This window comes from Helianthus annuus, chromosome 14, assembly GCF_002127325.2.
Source record: "Helianthus annuus cultivar XRQ/B chromosome 14, HanXRQr2.0-SUNRISE, whole genome shotgun sequence".
NCBI classification, from domain to species: Eukaryota; Viridiplantae; Streptophyta; class Magnoliopsida; order Asterales; family Asteraceae; genus Helianthus; species Helianthus annuus.
In genome coordinates this window covers 85875463-85896028 of record NC_035446.2, presented here as the reverse complement: position 1 = coordinate 85896028, position 20566 = coordinate 85875463, and the positions used below count along the sequence as shown (strand labels likewise).

Below are 20566 nucleotides of genomic sequence, written 5' to 3'. Positions count from 1 at the left end.
AACATTGTAATCGCTCTTAATACTGTGAATTATAACAAATCTGTTTTTATAAAACCTGAATGAACTCACTCAGTATTTCCCGCTGACAAAACCTTTTTAAAACGCGTTTCAGGTAATTACAGTAGATTGGAGTAAGGATTAGATCCAGCACTGAAGGACTTCAAGAAGTGGCTTATTTCATTAATTAAATCAAATTAAGAAATATCGTTTTTATATTAAAAGCTACCTTTGTAAAACATGGGTTTATCCCATCCATTTAATAAATAAAATCCGGTGTTTCTAAACTCTGATATTTTTCCTAACTCACGGTCCTGATGAAATTTCCGCTGCAATGTTTTTCAAAATAAAAATAATCACCGGTACCACTGGACTGCTCACGGCACCCGATTCCGTCCAGGGTGGGTCGGGGGACGTGACATTAAATATACTATGAGATGGTATGGTGGTAATACAACCATAATGGTTTCATGGAAGGCAAGGCTCGAGTCCCTCAAGCCACCCTTTCACCCATTTTTTTTGTTAATAAACCTTGAAATACAAGTTCGATGGATGCTCTCTCATTTATTAACCACATATTTATAATTTCCTAATAATATTGGATAACATTTTTATCCATGTTTTTGTTATTTTCAAAGTACATAGAAATGTTTAATTCTAGTTAATAAGTTACTAAATGATGATAGTATATAAATATATAAATTTGATCCCAAAAATTGAAGTACAGGTTTATATATATTTTTTTTTAATAACGTATCAATCATTTCGTGCTAGTCAGAATATATTTTACAAATTTAACGATAAATAAATCCTGTAGTAATATAAGATGTAAAACCAATATCCCAAAAATTGAGTTATGGACCATATACTCCTGTACGATCATGTCACACATAATCCCCACATGAAGCAATCTCGCACATAAATTTGAAAGGGTTTTTTTCTTTTGATTTATTCAGTACATGAAATGTATTTTTTTGAAAAGTTACCATCTTTTTTAATACTTCTCATACATCATTATCAAACCGTTTCCCCTAAAGAAATTTGTAATGTACGTATGGTTCAATTTACAAGGGGATGGCGACGTAGTTTGTTGCTCGTCTACCTGCTATCATGTGTAATTTGCCCTGATTATTGGAATGAAAAAATTGTCATTCGCTTTAAAATTTTACAAGTTACAGACATATACATTAGCATTTTGTTTTACATGCATTTTTATATTTTCGTTATTGTTTTTGTGATTTTTTTATGTTAAATGTGTTAAAATTTCAAGTTAAATAAGTTTTGTTTCTTACAACCCACAAATACACTTAAGACTACTATATTCATTTATTTAAGGGTTTTGTGTAAACTTTAACCAAAAAACGAGTAACACTCGTCAGATATCTATTAATACAATCCTAGTTTCTTAATATTAAACAATTTCTAATAATACAATCCTAGTTTCTTAATATCAAACAATTTTATCCCTAAAACGAAGTAAAATATATATATTTTTTTTATTACCGTATCAATCATTACGTGCTAGTCAGAATATATTTTATAAATTTCAAACGAGAAATAAATACGTTGCTACTCTAAGATTGTAAACCAATCTCCTTTGGATGTATATAGAGTTATGGACCACATACTCCTGTACGATCATGTGACAACCACACAATTCCACATGAAGCTATCTCCCAAATAAATACATAAGTTACATGTTGCCCTGTGATTACCACCACTTTCTTACACAATGACAGACCACCGGAAAAACAAAATCATGATTGTCGCTTACCCGAACCAAGGCCACATAAACCCATCCCTCCGTTTCGCCAAAAGTCTTGTTAAGATGGGAGTCGATGTCACCTTTTCCACCAGCGTTTCGGTCATACGACGCATTGACATGCAAACCACCCATCACAGCCTAACCTTTGCCCCATTTTCTGATGGACACGACGATGGCCAAAAATCGACTACCACCTTTCAACAACACTACTCAGATTTTGCTACTAACGGTGTTTATGCGGTGAAGGAAATAATTAGTTCCGCGGCTGCAACAGGACAACCCTTTGATGACTTGGTCTACACTAGTGCCGTACCATGGGCAGCAAAGGTGGCTCATGCCCACAATCTTAAATCCACTCTCCTTTGGTGCCAACCAGCCAGTGTCTTGGATATTTATTATTACTATTTCAACGGCTATGAGGAGTTGATATCTTGTAACAATAACAACCCAACATTTCCTATCAATTTACCTGGACTTCCATCGTTAACCATCGCTGATTTGCCATCCTTTATGTGGTCATCCTGTCCCAAGGAGCATAAATTTATTATGGACTTTATGAAAGACCATGTTGATGTACTCAAGATATTTCCAAGAATACTCGTGAACACTATTGATGAACTTGAAATTGATCCCATCAGAGCAATTGAAAAAGTTGTGATGCTTCCGGTTGGGCCACTCGTACCATCCGAACTCTTTGAGGGAAGTGGGCCATCAAATAGTCCATTCAGCTGCGATTTATTCGAAAAGCCAATTGAAGATTATATCAAATGGCTTAACACAAAGCCAAAATCGTCAGTCGTGTATGTTTCATTTGGAAGTATGGCGACTTTGTCAATAGAACAGGTGGAGGAGATGGCATCTGGGTTGGTTGAAAGTGGCCGGCCATTTTTATGGGTGATTAGAGATAGTGGCCAAGTAGGGAAATTGAGCAAGATAGAGGAACTTAAGAAGCAAGGGATGATAGTGAGTTGGTGTTCTCAAGTGGAGGTATTGAACCACCAAGCAATTGGGTGTTTCCTTATGCATGGTGGGTGGAATTCGACGATGGAGGCGTTGGCAACCGGTGTTCCAACGGTTGTGTATTCGCAATGGTCAGATCAGGCGACCAATGCAAAGATGATTGAAGATGTTTGGAAAACAGGTGTTAAGGTGAAAAGAAGGAAGGAAGATGGAATGGTGGAAGGGAAGGAGATTAAGAGGTGTGTGGAAATGGTAATGGAAGATGAAGAGGTGAGGAGAAATGCTAAGAAATGGAGGGAGTTAGCAAGAAAAGCTATTAGTAATGGAGGATCATCTGCCATCAACCTAAAAGCCTTTCTGGATGATGCTTGAAATAAGATATCAGTCATAAGAACACCAAGTTCCATTTAGATGTATCTATAAGATATCAATGGCACATGAAACCATACTAAATAAGTGTTAAAACTTAAACACCTAGTGACATTATAGAGACATAGCAGATGAATGGAATTCCATCTGTTTCTATAATTGAATTCATTAGGTGCATTATGTTATATGTTATGTGTTATGCATAGTTGTAAAAAATATCCAAAAGTATCCTGTAATAAGTTCTTGATATACGGTAGCTTAAAGCATTTTCAATCCAAACTTGCTTCTTCCACTTTTGCCCTATCCTTCGGTTCACCTACTATAAAATTCAGACTAAGATTCTAAATCACCCTTCCAATCATGTTTAGATATGTATTTTAGAGTAATTAGAAGCATAATCAGTCTCATTGACCATTAACGATCGTGAAGATCATCTTCAAGTCAACACTAGTTAATTTGACAAATTTGATCTTCAAGTCAACACTAGTTAATTTGACAAATTTCATTAGTTATGCATTCCTCATCTTTCCCTTGCAAATTCTTTTTCAATATTTTCTACTCTTATAATAGCTTTTATATATCTAATGAGTAATAATTTAGTGTTTTTAGTCAAATTTCTGAAAAGGGAAAATCCTCAAAATGTTATTATTTTTCAAAATTTCTACTCTTATAATAGCTTTTATATATCTAATAAAATAATAATTGTGTTTTTAGTCAAATGAAAAGGGAAAATCCTCAAAATGTGCCATTTATAAGTCTCTTTCTAAAGAATGTCTATTTGACTTTCAATACCCCAAAATGTCCCTCAAATTTTAAATACGATCAATCTGACAATGTTAAGGACCAATGAAATTAAGCCATTGGTGCACAATCGCCCGTATTTTCGAAACATCTTCGCCTATGATGGTGTTCCTACTACTACTATCACAGGTGGAAGCACCGATCTTGGACCAATGTCACATGCATCAATGTCCGTGGTCTCTTTTTTTCCAAACACTTAATGTACCGGCGGTGACTAAACAAGGTCGGCGTGATTAAACATTGTTGTCTTAGCCAATAGTTTCAAAGTGATGAGGATACGTCCCGAAATGGACCGAATATCATCCACCCCCGAACCGAATAACTGATGGTCCAAGGTCGGACCGTTGACACGAGGGGCTGGACGGACCAGGCGGGCCTAGTCGGATCGATCAGCCAATAGGATCTTCCTTAACTAACTGGGGACCCACAACTTTAACTACTTGATATGGACTGTTCCGGCCCTATCTAACTCGCCACGTCAGCATATCCAAAAGGTATAAATAGCCCGCCAGGACCTCCAGCAAGGGGTAATCGTTACTTTCTCTCTCTAAATTCTCCTCTCTCTCTCTCACTGACTTATTTCTGCTCTCCAAATACTTATTCTCACGCCCGAGCTTGGTCACAGAGAGGCCCCCCTCCCTGTGACGAGACTAACGGTGAGCTTTCTTTCTTGTGATCTTACAGGTCTCTGTTAAGGTCTCCTGAAGCTTTGCTCAGTCCAGCTAATATTAAGTGGTTTTTGAGTCTTCAGTGCCGCCATCCCCTCGAATTCACATAACTCATTCCTATCGTTTTCACTCGAACTCGTGGAATCTACCTTCCCATCCTATGAGGATATTGCCGAGGGTAGAGCCCCATCTGTAACAGTCATCTCCACAATTCCTGCTACTTCAGCTGTTTCGTTAAATTCAGTAACGGTGCATCCGCCTGCAAGCTCTATAACCATAGTTTCTGTCACTGCTCCAGTCTCCACACCGTTACCTGATTTCGATAACGCTTTTTTACTACGCAATGCTGATTGCTACGATAGCTCCAGCAGCAGCAACAGCGGGAGGAAATGTTACAGAGTCTCCGGACAAATCTGTTCAGTAGCGCCTACCCAGGGTCTAATCCCATCTCCACTGGAGTTTTCGCTTCTGGATCTATGGTAAGTTCCATAATCTCCACTCCTATAACAACATGTATGTCACACGGTTTTAATTCCACAAATGCTCCAGTACATAACGATCTGTATGACCTCTTTCACCAGGGATCTCTGGGCTTAAACCCTCAAGATCAAGAGCTGATCATGCCATATCAACCAACGTCGATGACTTCTCAGTCGAAATTCACGTTGAGGATCGCTAAGGCACCACTCCCGGCGAAGTTAAAAATGCCTCCAACGCTGAAATTCTATGATGGAACGTCCGACCCGGACGATCATATGATCGCCTTCGCCGGAGCAGCCAAAGTCGAGCAATGGCCCATGCCGGCATGGTGTCACATGTTCGCTCAGACTCTCACCGGACCTGCATGGGTATGGTTCGACGGATTACTAGAAGGGTCGATTAACCATTTCGAAGACTTCCGACGAGTGTTCCTGCAGAATTTTTGTCAACAGAGACATTTATTCGAAGGATATCACGGAAGTCCACCACATAAAGTGATTTCATTGACTGATTCAATCGAGAAAGTATGCAAATCAGTGGAGCAGTTGATCAACTCCGTGTTTGTGGGTTCTGTCACGGAGTGCGAAACAATCAGCTCGTAGAAAAATTCCATGAAGATCTGCCAAAAACCATGGAGGTGCTCAAGGAACGAGCCCGGGCCTTCGTCCGAGGAAAAAGCGCCTGCGGACAGTCGAACGAGACAACAGCAAAAAATGCAAAGGCTCGAGCTGCATCATGGAGACGAAACGCATCCCCACCAAAGGGTAGAGGCAGTAATTGGAACCTAAATCGAGGTCCATACCAAAAGTCTGATCGAAACATCTTTCAAACTGGTAATGTACACTTCAACACCTTCTATGAGTTGTCAAAGTCACCGAGCAAAATCCTTAGTACAAAAACCACTCGACTCCCTATACTTCCGAAGCAACGCCCCATATCCGACAAGCACTCTATAAAATACTGTGAATATCACAGAGATAAAGGTCACACAACCGATGACTGTTGGGCATTAAAGCAAGAGATTGAAAAAGCTGTGCGGTCTGGAAAACTCTCTCACCTAGTAAAAGAAGTAAAGGATGGCAAGAAATCAACAGCTACGGTCGACAACCCAAACACCGAAGCTGGAATCAATATGATCCGGTCCGCCGAACCAAGAAGAGTGAAGCGATCAAACCAACATATGGCCGCATGGATGCACCAGCCAACTTATTTTCCTCCAATCGGCCCAGATGACGCTCGGGATGGTCCCATAACAATCTCGGCTGTAATCGTCGGACATCTTGTCCGACAGATATATGTGGATGGTGGAAGCGCCTTTGAAATAATGTACTTACAATGCTTCCAACAGCTAGCCCCACAGACAAGGAAAAGGCTCATTGAAGTGTCTACTCTGTTGATAAGTTTTTCGGGAGAAGTTGTTCGTCCGATAGGACAAATCACTCTCCTAGATGACAAACGCCGGACCGTTCAAGTGACCTTTTTGGTCATTGGCACCAATTCATCGCACAACGTAATACTCGGGCGTCCTGGTTTAAGGGCTATCGGGGCAATCAGTTCAACAATACACGGAGCCATAAAGTTTCCCACTGAAGCAGGGGTTGCCACTATCCTCGCCGAGTCAAGTTCTTTCGTTGTAGAAGTCAGACATGCGGTAGAAACAAGCTCTAGGAAATCCGAAGCACCCACAGAACTTTGGGCAATCAATCCGGAGTTCCCAGAACAGCAAGTGGCAATCGGGGCACAACTCCCGAAACGAACCAAGAAGCTCCTATGGGAGCTGCTCAGTAATTCAATTAATGTTTTTTTCCTGGCAGCATTCTAATATGCAGGGAGTCCCCAGATCCATGGCTCAACATCGATTGAACGCAAAAGAATCAATCAAAACAATAGCACAAAGGAAAAGGCACATGTCACCAGACCGGGCCAAAGCAATCGCGAAAGATGTAAGAAGTCTCCTGGACGCCGGAATCATTCGAGAAGTCCGGTATCAAACGTGGGTCTCTAATCTGGTCATGGTAAGAAAGAAAGACAATTCCTGGAGAATGTGCATCGATCTCACGGACCTAAATAATGCATGCCCGAAGGATTGCTTTCCACTACCAGAAATTGACGAAAAGATCGACTCTGTAGCCACGTTCAGACTAAAATGTTTCTTAGACGCTTACAAAGGTTATCATCATATACAAATGGCAGTCGAAGACGAAGATAAGACGTCCTTCGTCACAAACGAAGGAATCTACTGCTTTACAATAATGCCTTTTGGTCTGAAAAACGTCGGTGCAACGTATCAGCGGGTAATGAACAAAGCCTTTAAAGACCAAATCGATTGAAATTTGGAAGTGTATGTTGAAGATATCGTGATCAAAAGCCAAATGAAGAAATCATGCTGAAAGATATTCTCGAAACATTCACCCGACTCTGAAGCATTAACATCAAGCTGAATCCTAAAAAGCGTACGTTCGGAGTAGAAGAAGGGAAGTTTTTGGGTGTAATGGTCGGGTCGCGTGGCTTACTGGCCAACCCTGACAAAATAAACGTTGTCCTCACTATGAAGCCTCCGACTTCGGTTAAGGAAATCCAGTCCCTAAACGGACGACTGGCTGCCCTTCATCGTTTCTTGTCGAAAGCTACAGATAGGCCGCTCCCATTCATGGACGTATTACAAAAGAGTTTTAGATCAGAGTTTAAATGGTCCAGCGAAGCTGCTCCTGCCTTTGAAGAACTCAAAGTTTACCTAGGTACATTACCGACTGTTACTGTCCTAGAAGAAGACGAAGTGCTAACAGTATACCTAGCTGCATCACGCGGCGCCATCAGTGCAGTTTTAGTCGCCCATTGGTCCGGATCTCAAATCCCCATTTATTACGTCAGTCGAACGTTAAAAGATTACTTAACAAGGTATCCAAATTTGGAGAAATTAGCTTTGGCTTTAGTCCATGATTCACAAAGGCTCCGGAGATACTTCTAGGCTCATCCAATCGAGATCCGTACATATCAAAGAATCCAACACGTCCTCCGACGGCCCGAGGTTTCGGGTCGAATGGCGAAATGGGCGATTGAGTTAGGTGCTTTCAACATCACTTTCAGAACCAAAGGCCCATTAACAGGGCAGGTGATAGCCGATTTCCTAGTAGAAATGCCGGAGGACAAAGAAGCCGAACGAACGGAACAAGCTCCAAACAAACCCTGGTCTTTGTATACAGATGGGGCTTCGAGTGCCGAGGGTGCGGGTGCCGGGCTAATACTAACTGATCCTGATGGTATAGACATGACGTATGCACTCCGTCTAGAATTTAAAAGCTCCAATAACGAAGCTGAGTATGAGGCACTGTAGGCTGGCTTACGTTTAGCAGCCAAAGTCGGAGCAAAAAACGTCGTAGCACATGTCGACTCTCTACTCGTAGCAAACCAAGTAAACGGCGGATATAAAGCGAGGGAACCTAACATGATTGAGTACTTAGAACAAGTAAAACAAGCAATGGCAGTGTTCGACTCGTGCAAAGTCGAACACATCCCACGCAGCAAAAACAAAAAAGCCGACGCTTTAAGCAAGTTGGCGTCCGTGTCGTTCAGCCAGCTCGCGAAAGAGGTACGGCTGGAAGTTTTATCCGCACCATCAATTGCCACTCCGCAGGTCATGCAAATAGAAGCTCCGACCCAAACTTGGATGACTCCAATCATAAACTACTTGGTGCACGACGTCTTGCCAGTTGACAAAGCAGAAGCTCAAAAGATCTAGATCAACTCGGTTCAATACCAAATGCAAGAAGGGGGGCTGTACCGAAAGACTTTTCTGGGTCCTTTGTTAAAATATCTCGATCCAGAACAAGCCAGCTACATTATCAGGGAGATACATTATGGCATTTGCGGAATCCATGCCAGGCCAAAAATGATCATAACTAAAGTAAAAAACGCAGGGTATTACTGGCCCGGAATGCACGAGAGTGCAGTAAAAGAACTCCAGCAATGTGACGAATGCCAGAAACATGCACCGATAAGCCTCCGAGCAAAAAATGAGATGATCCCTGTAACCGCCGCGTGGCCTTTTCAAAAGTGGGGTGTAGACATAGTCGGAAGCGCACAATACTTGTTGGTTATAGTAGACTATTTCATCAAGTGGGTGGAAGCAAGGCCTTTCACAGTCATCTCCGGTTACAATGTAAAAAGATTTTTCTGGGAACAAATCGTATGTTGCTTTGGCCTACCGCTATACATAGTGAGCGACAATGCAAAATAATTCGCGGAGAATCTGTTCAAACGATGGTGCGAAAGCCTGAAAATTAATCAAGTCTTTTCCTCAGTTGCTCACCCCCAGGGGAACGGGCAGGTCGAACAAATCAATCGCCGAATCATAGATGGCATCAAAAGAAGACTTGGATACGAAGGAAAAGGGTGGGCAGACGAGTTACCAAACGTTCTCTGGGCCCATCGAACTTTACACAAGACAAGCAACGGAAAAACATCGTTCAGTCTTACATATGGAACCGAAGCAGTGATCCCGGCAGAGATCGGACTCCCAAACCAAAGGTGCATAAATTGGGAAGAAAATGAGCAAGAGCTCCGATCTAATCTTGATATGCTGGAGGAACGCCATAACATAGCTGCAATCAAAGAGGCCCAATATAAAAAGAAAATTGAGAAGTACTACAATGCTCGCACCAAACTTTACAAATTTAAAATCGGAGATTACCTACTCCGGAGCAATGATGCAAGCCGGGTCGAACCTCCAGGAAAGTTAACCCCAAAATGGGAAGGGTCGTATCGTGTGAAGTAAGCTAGCGACAAAGGGTCCTACGTGCTTGAAAAGATCGATGGAACCCCGTCCCAAGAACATGGAACGGTATCCATCTAAAGAAATGTTTCATGTAGTCGCACGATCGCAACGGCTCGAAAAAGATAGCACTTTTTTATTTTATGTTTTCTTTTTCCATGTAGTATCGGGAGGGTAATGCCCCGAATATATTTCCAATTTCCTGTAAGAACCGGGAGGGTCTGCCCCGGAAACTACGTTATCTGCTATTAAATAAAGCGATCTACGTTTCTATTCAATACGAACAATAACATATCTATGTATAAGTTCGAACGATATAAAATGTGCACAAGCGGGCCTCGACCCATGCCTCGCGCCGGTCGAGAAGGCTTAAATAGTTCAAAAATAAAAATCTATTAAGCGAAGTGGCTCGGACCGATCCACTAAATAAAACGTGTGAGGCTTAAACGGTAAGTGTTAAAAACTTATCGAAGTCCTTGCTATGATTCGGGCACTCGGGCTGCCCAAAAAACTAAACAAATAGATACAAGTGTTTGGCAAATAGTAAAAGTTTGGACGCAAACTAAAGCTAGAAACCAAGCACGAATATCATTAACAAAATCATAACTTCCTAATTGAAACATGTTCGGTAAAATCATGACAAACACATATTAGACGGTTACATGCCACAGTTAAGAAAAGCAAAAATAAAAGGGAGGGACCATGACCATCAATCCTCCTTGACAATGGGAAGCCTGCTTTTTTCCTTTATAACGGACAAAGGCTCGTTCACCAGCTCCGTAACCTTATCTAAAACCGAAATATGGAAGTTATCAAAGGCCTTGATCACAGCATCAAGGGCATCTTTAGCGCCTTCATCATACCCAAGGATTTCACCAATAGTCTTAGCTGAAGATTTCACAGCTTGAAAGCCCTGGTTAATGCCATCATTCACACCAACAGCATTGACACTGTTAACCAAGTCAGCAACCACCTTCTCCAGTTCAGGACTTTGATGAACCAACTTCACAACCCAAGCTACTCCTTCAGTCAGGAACCATTGCTTTATGAGAAAAACTTCCGATACAAGTCTGTATAGCTCAATCATATCACCGTCATAACGGTACAACATATCCTTCATGTCAGAGACGACAGATTGATGCGATTCGACAACTCTGTCCCGAGCCCTCTCGAGCTCAGCTTTATCTAAAAAGAAAAGATAGTAAAAGATCAGAAACTAGGTAAGCAAAAAACAAAGAATGCCACGACGTACCTTTCACTAGGCAGAGATGATCGGCTAACAGCTGATCGTACAAAGACTGCATCTTCTTCTTCTCTGCCTGATTCGACTCCTCAACCTCGGACAATTTCTTCTCCAGCGCCTCAAACTTCAGCTTTAAATCCTCTAAGTCTTGGATAGCTCTGTCACGAGCCTCATAGGCGATTGCAGCCGAAGCTTGCGAAGCTTTGTTTGTCACAATCCCCGCCCCTATATGTCACGGGAACGGGTGGCCGCGAGAATCAGTATTGGTGGTATCGGTGTTTATCAATTTGGCAGCGGAAAGTACATCAGGACCGTAGTTAGGAAATATTTTATCAGAGTAAAACACCACATTTTATATAAATAAGTACGTTGGGATAAAACCCAAGTTTTCATTACAAACTGATTTATAGGGGTAAACCCCATTTTATTGAAATAAAACATCTTCTTTATTTAGATAAATTTTATAGCCACTTCTCCAAGCCTTTAGTGCTGTCCAGCTGGCTTCTAGATGGCTTTCACATTTTGTTACCTGAAACGCGTTTAAAAACATTTTGTCCATGGGAAATACTATGAGTGAATCCCAGTTTAATCAAGAAGAGTTTTATCTTTTAACAGTATTGAGAGCGATTACAATATTTACATCTACACAATTACTCATTCAGTACTGTCAATCCTGACTGGTGGGTCATATTACCCATTGGCTAACTCTTTGTCCAATGGTAACGTGTTCCATATTTTGTATACAAAACCCTAACATACCGGCAGTAATTGAAGAATTACAAAGACTCAATCACTGCTTAATCACATTGTAAAATATTTAAGGTTTTGTAAAAACAATTTACTAAAAGGAGATTACTCACATTGCTGTCTTAGGTTTTCCTTTAGGGTTTCTTGGTGATTATCTATAAATTACACAAATGCACACGTGTTAATATAATAACCCAATATTTACATTAGTAATACCCTCCCCGAGACGGCATTCCAACGACTACATCAGGCGGAACCTTGACAGCCGTTACGGAACCCTGGATCAATAGGGTAGCGTATCTAATACGTAACCGGGGTTATGATACTTACAACGAGGCAGAACTTCGTTATTTAGGGGTATACTACCCAAATATCACTTCAACTATGCAGAAATTCGAGAGAGGGAAATATCGTGAGCGAATTCGAATGAACTGCCGAAGCCTGCTAATTATAAGGCCTAATTTGGGATTCGTCGCGCCTCGCGTAAGCTTTGGCCAGGGCCTTCGCGGCCCGCGACATAGGCTGGGTAGGCCCTAGCCATGTCGGGTCACCGTTCTAGCCTCGACACTTGTACGCGACGTGGCAGCTCAGAGCTGCGCCACGTTGATGAGCGCTAGCGCCCCACATAGACCAAGGATACGCGGCCCGCCACAGACCAATAAAATTTATTTTTAATTAATTTTAATAAAAATAAAGGTATTCAGGGACCATTTTCGCATATGGGGTGTATTTTAGGACGTATTGGGGCACTCTAAATATTTTTAGGGTGTCGAAAATATTTTGAGGGTTGTTATATCCTCCTCACCTTGTTTTAGAGCTCGTCCTGGAGATCTACTGGAACAAGTGTGGATATTTCCTTTGCATTTCTGATTCAAGCTCCTACTCTGGTCCTCTTTTGGAATCCCATTTCACTTTGACCAGAACTAATCTCTTGTGCTTAAGATTCTTAACTTTTCTATCTTCAATCTGTAGAGGTCATTCCACAAACTTGAGCTTTTCATTTACCTCTATATCCTTTAGAGGTTCCATCATTAATTCATCAGCTAAGCATTTCTTGAGATTAGATACATGAAATACATCATGTATTCCTGTCATTTCCTCTGGCAGTTGTAGCTGATAGGCTATAGGTCCTATTCTTCTAATAATCTCAAAAGGTCCAACATACCTGGGAGAGATGATGTGTGCAAAATGCAACATATAAATTACATTAAATGTGGCATAAAACTGACCCTTTTTAGTACTAATGTTGGAAAAAGTGTGTTTTTGTCTTCCTTTTGTATTTTCAGGGTTAAAAGAGCTTAAATGGACAAAAGAAGCAAAAATGCAGCCAAATCTGACAACAATACAAGAAAAGGAATAAACGTGGCATGCCCGACCCCTCGACAACATCTCCCCAAGCAAGAACAAGAGAACAGAAGGCTGAACACACCTCGTGCTCAATGAACACGGGGGTGTGCCCAAGTGTCTGCAGAAAAGACAAAGTTGTAGAAGCTTCTATCACCCACCACGGGGGCGTGCCGAGTGGACACGGGGCCATGGTCAACGCTAAGATCCGCATAATCTAGGCAAATCTTGATAGTACAGATACGCTTCTACACACGGGGTCGTGCCCAGCGGACACGGTGGCGTGGTCAACTAATGCAGACAAACTGCAATTAATGAAGAAAGAAAAGATGGGTGGACACGGGGCCGTGTCCAATGGACACGGGGCCGTGTCCGGGCTTTTGTGCAGGCAATAAATAGGGGTGCTTGGCTAACTTGCAAACCATCCCTTGGCAAACCACCTCTCTTACACTTCACCCACCCACCCACCACCATCACAACCCACATCCACCGCCATCATCCATCACTCATCATAGAGTGTGTGAGTAGTCTCGGGATCCAAGATTAATCGTAACAGTTCTTGACAATCAAAGGACATGTTTTCCTAAGTCTCTTACATCACTTGGTGAAGACAAGCATCTAGTGTAATACTTTTTATTTTTAATCTTTTCACACTTTTTATTTGGTTATATATTAGTGACTTTAATAACTAGTTTCTTATGTTGAAGGTGAATCTTCCTTATCATTAATTTGTGGTGTCTTGACATTATTTTACTGTCTATATAAAATAAAAGATTTTCACCATTCATATCTCCACGGTCTATATGGAGATATGTTGGCTACCTGGTCTGGGGCTAAGGGAATGATTTGGTAAGAGTCTTGCCTTGTTCAGTGTATAGATCCAGCAAGGACCTGGGTCAAGCTTAGTAGGACCTCCTTCAATTCCATCTGGTATTGGACGGCGGGGGTTCGAATTTCTTGATCCCCTCATATGTAAACTACTATTAAAACTTTAACCCGGCTATTTAGGATTGTGTCCCTTCTGACTCAAACTACTTAGCCGAGCGTAACGTCACCTTCAAAAGAGGGGCCTAACACATTACGCATTAATAACTTGATTAATTATCTTTCAATAATCCAACCCTTTAGGATTGTATCCTTGCTGACTCAAACTACTGGGTTGAGGGTAACGTCACCTTCAAAAGAGGGGCCTACTACTATAACTAAGATAATCTCTTAAAAAGTGCAAAAGTGCGGAAATAATCAAAGGTTATACTAAAGGCGAGCCGGAATTAAGTGATTCATCTTGTCTATCTGTTTTATTTTTATTTTTATTTTCAGCATTTTTATTTTTTACTTTCTAGTTTAAAACCTTTTTCTAAACTTTTGATATGATTAGACGTTTAGGATAAACCGATATTAAAAGCTCTTGTGTCCTTGGACGACCTCGGTATCTTACCAACACTATACTACGCTCACGATGGGTGCACTTGCCAATATGTGTGTTTTGTGTTAGTAAATATCATGTTTTATAAATTTAAAACTTGACTAATGTGTTAAAAAGGGCTAAAAATATACATAAAAACATATAACACACGACACGCATCAAGTTTTTGGCACCGTTGCCGGGGACACAAGGATTTTAAGAAAGTTAGGAATCAACGACCTAATCGTTTTTTCTTATCTTTCTGTTTTTTTAGGATTTTTCGTAATTTTTCAGCTTCTGCAGAACTCAGCACGGGTCGTGCCCGCTGAACACGCCTCATGCCTAATCTTTGGTGCTGGCAATACTGTTTTAAGTCAGACAGTAACTGAACATGGGGACGTGCCCACTCAACACGCCCTATGCCCAAGTTTCAGTTACTGAAAACAGAACCGTAAGATCCCGACGGTTGGTAATTTCTGACACAAACATGAGCGATACTGATTTTTTTTACTATCGGCCCTCTTATGGTACGTGGTGTCAAATATGTGTTGGCAATCATAAAGATTTAGAATGTTATTTTCTAAATTATAATCCACATATATAGACCCATTGTTTTCCTGTAGCCTTAAGAGGGGCGAAAGTAAAAATAATTCTTATCTCTCCCTCGAATGCTCTCAATCGAACCTTCTAGGAAAAATGCTTCTTGATGGATTATTTCAAATGGAAGATCTAATTCTTAATTGGGTAAATGAACTTGAGATGGATATCATTAATTCATCTCAAGACGATACCCAAGAAGAATTATTGAGATCGCATTTGGATAAAAACAACTTCCTTGTTCCCGATATCACCTCTAACTCTAGCGAAGACGTGAGCGATAGTCGTCCCTGTGTCGATTGTGCCGTGAAGGACTCCCCATCGACTTCGTTCGATGCATGCATAGACCCGAGCGATTAGACATATACCTTCTTTAACGATAGCCCGGGAAAGAGTTGGACTTGTCCACCTACATTTAGCATAGGAATCACCCATACCGACAACCTCTTGCGTTCTCGTCTAAATCTAGAACAATTAAGGTATCTCAGGCACTTCAGGGTTGTTCCGTCCAGTAAGGAACCACCCGATCCGGATAAATTCCTTAAAAATAGACGAAACTTCATAAACAGCCTTTAGACACGGGGCCATGTCCAGGTCAGCACGCCCCCGTGTGCACCAAAAGATTCCCGTCTGACTTTCTGTCAGAATACGAACAAAATGTGTCAGGCTCTTATCTGCACACGGGGCTGTGTCCAGCCGACACGGGGCCATGTGCAGCGTGCTGTCGTTTTCTATAAATTCAGCAAGATTCCTGCACATTTGGACCACTCCAAAGACAAAGATTTGCTCGGATCTTCATACATACCATCCTAGGTATATTCTAAAGAAGGTTATCAACAACCATCTTGTCTTTTCTACTTTTATCCATTGCCTTCTTCTTTAATTTTTCCTTCATACCTCCATTAGAGCTTCAAATCACCATGATTCCAAGCTTTATTGTGATGTTTGTTAGATTTTTATTCAAGGAATATTGTTAAAAATGAGTTCTACAACAGTGTTTTAAGTTATTTCTGCTCAAAAATGCTTTAAAAATCATGAAAATAATTTGAAACTCCAAGATTCCTTGTTCCAAAAATCTGCAAACATATGAACACGGGGCCGTGCTCAATGAGCACGGGGCCATGTCCGAGGTACTGATCCAAAGAAACTGAACTCTTTTCGGTCTGCTTTTTCAGAATGGCGAGCAGAACTAGCGGAACATCTTCATCGCACTCCAGGAACAACCGACAAGGGAGAAGGTCATCAACGGTTGAAGACTCTCTTGTAAACTACGTTTACGCTTTAAGAGAGGCCATTGATGAGATGATGGGAGTGGAAGAAGCATTGGTCGACCGTATCAATCATTTGACGGTGGGGCTAGAGGGATGTCTTCGAGAGGTCAACCTTTTGCACCAAAGGTTGAACATTCTCGCTTCTCCTCCTTTGGTACCATTCATCACCCGAAGGGCATGGAATGTGGTACCGGAAGTCATCATACCGGCCGAGTGGTACACCATACACCCGGAGCCCCCTCGAGACATATTACAAGGGGTTCCAGTTGGTGTCACTCCCCCTCCGCAAGATGTTGAGGAAAATGAACCCGCCTTCTCCTCCCAAGAGAAATAGAAGAATGGCTTTAACAACATCTTGGGAACACCCCTCGGTTTGGAGTTCTACAAAGCTTTTAAATACCGGAAAGCTATTTCCGGAATTTTGATTCCTATTGTAAAAGCAGAACTCCCTAGGATGATTTTATATATCACTTGACCTATCTATCTTAGGACTTTTAGTTTTTATTTTTCTGCTTTGTTTTTAAATTTCTAGGACCCATGTAATGTGTTAGTTTTAATGAAATGATGGTTTAATTAAATTGGTGTTTGGATGATGATGTAATGGGTAAAGCACAATCGTGATGGTAAAGGATACCAAGGGAAACTTGAACCAGCACCCAATGCACAAAAACAGAGCCTCCCGCAAAATTTTCCTCATTACAGCAAGTTCGGCATGGGCCGTGTCCAGCCAACACGGCCCCGTGCTGAACCATCTGCAGAAAATCCTTGAATTTTGCAAGTCCTAATTACAAGCCCTACAAAACTCTATTTCAAAAAACTTTTCATTTTTTTACTTATCTTGGTTTAATTTGGGAATTTCAAGTTCTAAAAACGTTATATTTTTACAAATATACAAGCGATAGCGTCGTGATAAAAAGAACCAACATAAGAAAATTATGAAACGACATGACAATTCTAGTTAAAATTTGATTATATATACTTGATCACATAAAAACCCATTCCCACAAAAAAGAGAGTTTTGAGCCTTTATTGAGCATATAAATATACATCTTTAAACTAAATGCTCATTTTTCGTTTCTTGTGTGAATAGCCGCATGGTTCTTATGACTCTAGAACTTGCCATGACGATACATTCCCGGTCCTTACCAACTTAAACCCGAGTAAGTAAATGATGGAGGCATTAGGACTAACCCTTTTTATTTCAAAACCATTATTTTTCTTTTTTTTTTACCACCTACCCAAAATCCCCCTAGTTAACCCCTTTGAGACTAAACCTTTTCATTTCTTAACCCACAACAAACACCCTTTTTTACCCACCAAAAGCCTTCTTCGTTTTTAAACCCTTTATTTTAGTAACAAAGCTCGGTTTTCTATTGACTTCCTTATCAAAAATAATAACAATAATAATAATAATAATAATAATAATAATAATAATAATAATAATAATAATAATAATAATAATAATAATAATAATAGTAACAATAATGAAGCCAAGAAATAAACAAACAAGTTCATCAAAAAGAACTTTGTTTAAAGAAATGCTTCATTGGAAAAAAACAAAAAAGTTGAAAAATAAACAGTCTTACGAAAACCGACGCTTTTTACGCCTTTCGCCCTTTTCTACTAACCACTAACCCAACCACTTACCTTTAACCCAAGCCTAACCCTTCCCCCAAAAGTCCTCTTGATATTTACAAAGGTGTATAGTTAAAAAGGAGGAGGATTGATTGCTTGGCAAGCATATGGTAGAAGTAAGTTCCATGCCGCTCTCGAGTGTTTCACAAAATACATCTTCTGCCGAGTGTTGAGTGATCCCTCGTGAGGTATGTGTACTTGTATATAAATGGAATTTGAAAAGGCATGTTGTTCCCTAATAAGTAATTTATCTTATGCAATGTTCTAAATAAATCATGACGAATAAAGATTGTAAATAAAATAAAAATAAAACCTAATAAAAATCTTGGAATCCCGACACTCTATGACAAGCTCAAAAAACCTTCTTTTCTACCTACTCAATTTAGTAGTGTGAGCCACATTATAAAGAGTTTTTCTTGAGGACAAGCAAAGATTTAAGTGTGGGGGTATTTGATGTGTGCCAAATGCAACATATAAATTACATCAAATGTGGCATAAAACTGACCCTTTTTTAGTATTAATGTTGGAAAAAGTGTGTTTTTGTCTTACTTTTGTATTTTCAGGGTTAAAAGAGCTTAAATGGACAAAAGAAGCAAAAATGCAGCCAAATCTAACAATAATACAAGAAAAGGAATAAACGTGGCATGCCCGACCCCTCGACAGCATCTCCCCAAGCAAGAACAAGAGAACAGAAGGCTGAACACACCCCGTGCTCAATGAACACGGGGGTGTGCTCAAGTGTCTGCAGAAAAGACAAAGTTGTAGAAGCTTCTATCACCCACCACGGGGGCGTGCCCAGCGAACACGGGCCCGTGGTCAACGCTAAGATCCGCAGAATCTAGGCAAATCTTGATAGTACAGATACGCTTCTGCACACGGGGTCGTGCCCAGCGGACACGTGGGCGTGGTCAACTAATGCAGACAAATTGCAATTAATGAAGAAAGAGAAGATGGGTGGACACGGGGTCGTGCCAATGGACACGGGGCCGTGTCCGGGCTTCTGTGCATGCTATAAATAAGGGTGGTTGGCTCACTTGCAAACCATCCCTTGGCAAACCACCTCTCTCACACTTCACCCACCCACCACCACCATCACAACCCACATCCACCACCATCATCCATCTTCCGTCATAGAATGTGTGAGTAGTCACGGGATCCAAGATTGATTTTAAGAGTTCTTGACAATCAAAGGCCATGTTTGCCTAAGTCTCTTACATCACTTGGTGAAGACAAGCATTTAGTGTAATACTTTTTATTTTTAATCTTTTTGCACTTTTTATTTGGTTATGTATTAATGACTTTAATAACTAGTTTCTTATGTTGAAGGTGAATCTTCCTTATCATTTGTCCGTGGTGTCTTGGCATTATTTTACTGTCTATATAAAATAAAAGATTTTCACCATTCATATCTCCACGATCTATATGGAGATATGTTGGCTACCTGGTCGGGGGTTAAGGGAATGGTTTGGTAAGAGTCTTGCCTTGTTCAGTGTATAGATCCTGCAAGGCCCTGGGTCAAGCTTAGTAGGACCTCCTTCATTACCCACTAGTATTGGATGGCGGGGGTTCGAATTTCTTGATGCCCTCATATGTAAACTACTATTAAAACTTTAACCCGGCTATTTAGGATTGTATCCCTGCTGACTCAAACTACTTAGCCGAGGCTAACGTCACCTTCAAAAGAGGAGCCTACCACATTACGCATTAATAACTTAATTAATTATCTTTCAATAATCCAACCCTTTAGGATTGTATCCTTGCTGACTCAAACTACTGGGTTGAGGGTAACGTCACCTTCAAAAGAGGGGCCTACTACTATAACTAAGATAATCTCTTAAAAAGTTCAAAAGTGTGGAAATAATCAAAGGTTACACTAAAGGCGAGTCGGATCCAAGTGATTCATCTTGTCTATCTGTTTTATTTTATTTTTATTTTCTGCATTTTTAGTTTTTACTTTCTAGTTTAAAACCTTTTTCTAAACTTTTGATTTGATTAGACGTTGAGGATAAACCGGCATTAAAAGCTCTTGTGTCCTTGGATGACCTCGGTATCTTACCAACACTATACTATGCTCACGATGGGTGCACTTGCCCATATGTGTGTTTGGTGTTAGTAAATATCGTGTTTTAAGAATTTAAAACTTGACTAATGTGTTAAAAAGAGCTAAAAATATACATAAAAACATAACACACGACACACATCAAGAGACCTTTAATAACACTTTATCTCTTACTTGAAATTCCAATGGCTTTCGCCTGTTATCAGCGTAACTCTTTTGTCGATCACGTGCTGCTTTCAGTCGTTCCTTGACTTGAATAATCTTGTCGGTTGTTTCTTGCACTATTTCAGGTCCAGATAATTGCTTGTCCCCAATTTCTGCCCAACAGACTGGGGTTCGGCACTTTCGTCCATAAAGTGCTTCAAATGGTGCAGGATTAATATTTGTAATAACTGTTATTATAAGAAAATTCTATTAATGGTAAGTGGTCATCCAAATTACCTCCAAAATCAAT

At 40.6% G+C, this 20566-nt stretch overlaps 1 protein-coding gene across 1 annotated transcript; it reads left to right on the top strand.

Moving 5' to 3' along the window:
* Nucleotides 1–727: 727 nt before the first annotated feature.
* Nucleotides 728–3383, top strand: LOC110908630 (UDP-glycosyltransferase 75C1). The gene has a single exon (XM_022153569.2). The coding sequence runs from the start codon at nucleotides 1730–1732 to the stop codon at nucleotides 3092–3094; it is 1365 nt and encodes a 454-aa protein (XP_022009261.1). The 5' UTR covers nucleotides 728–1729; the 3' UTR covers nucleotides 3095–3383.
* The last annotated feature ends 17183 nt before the right edge of the window (nucleotides 3384–20566 follow it).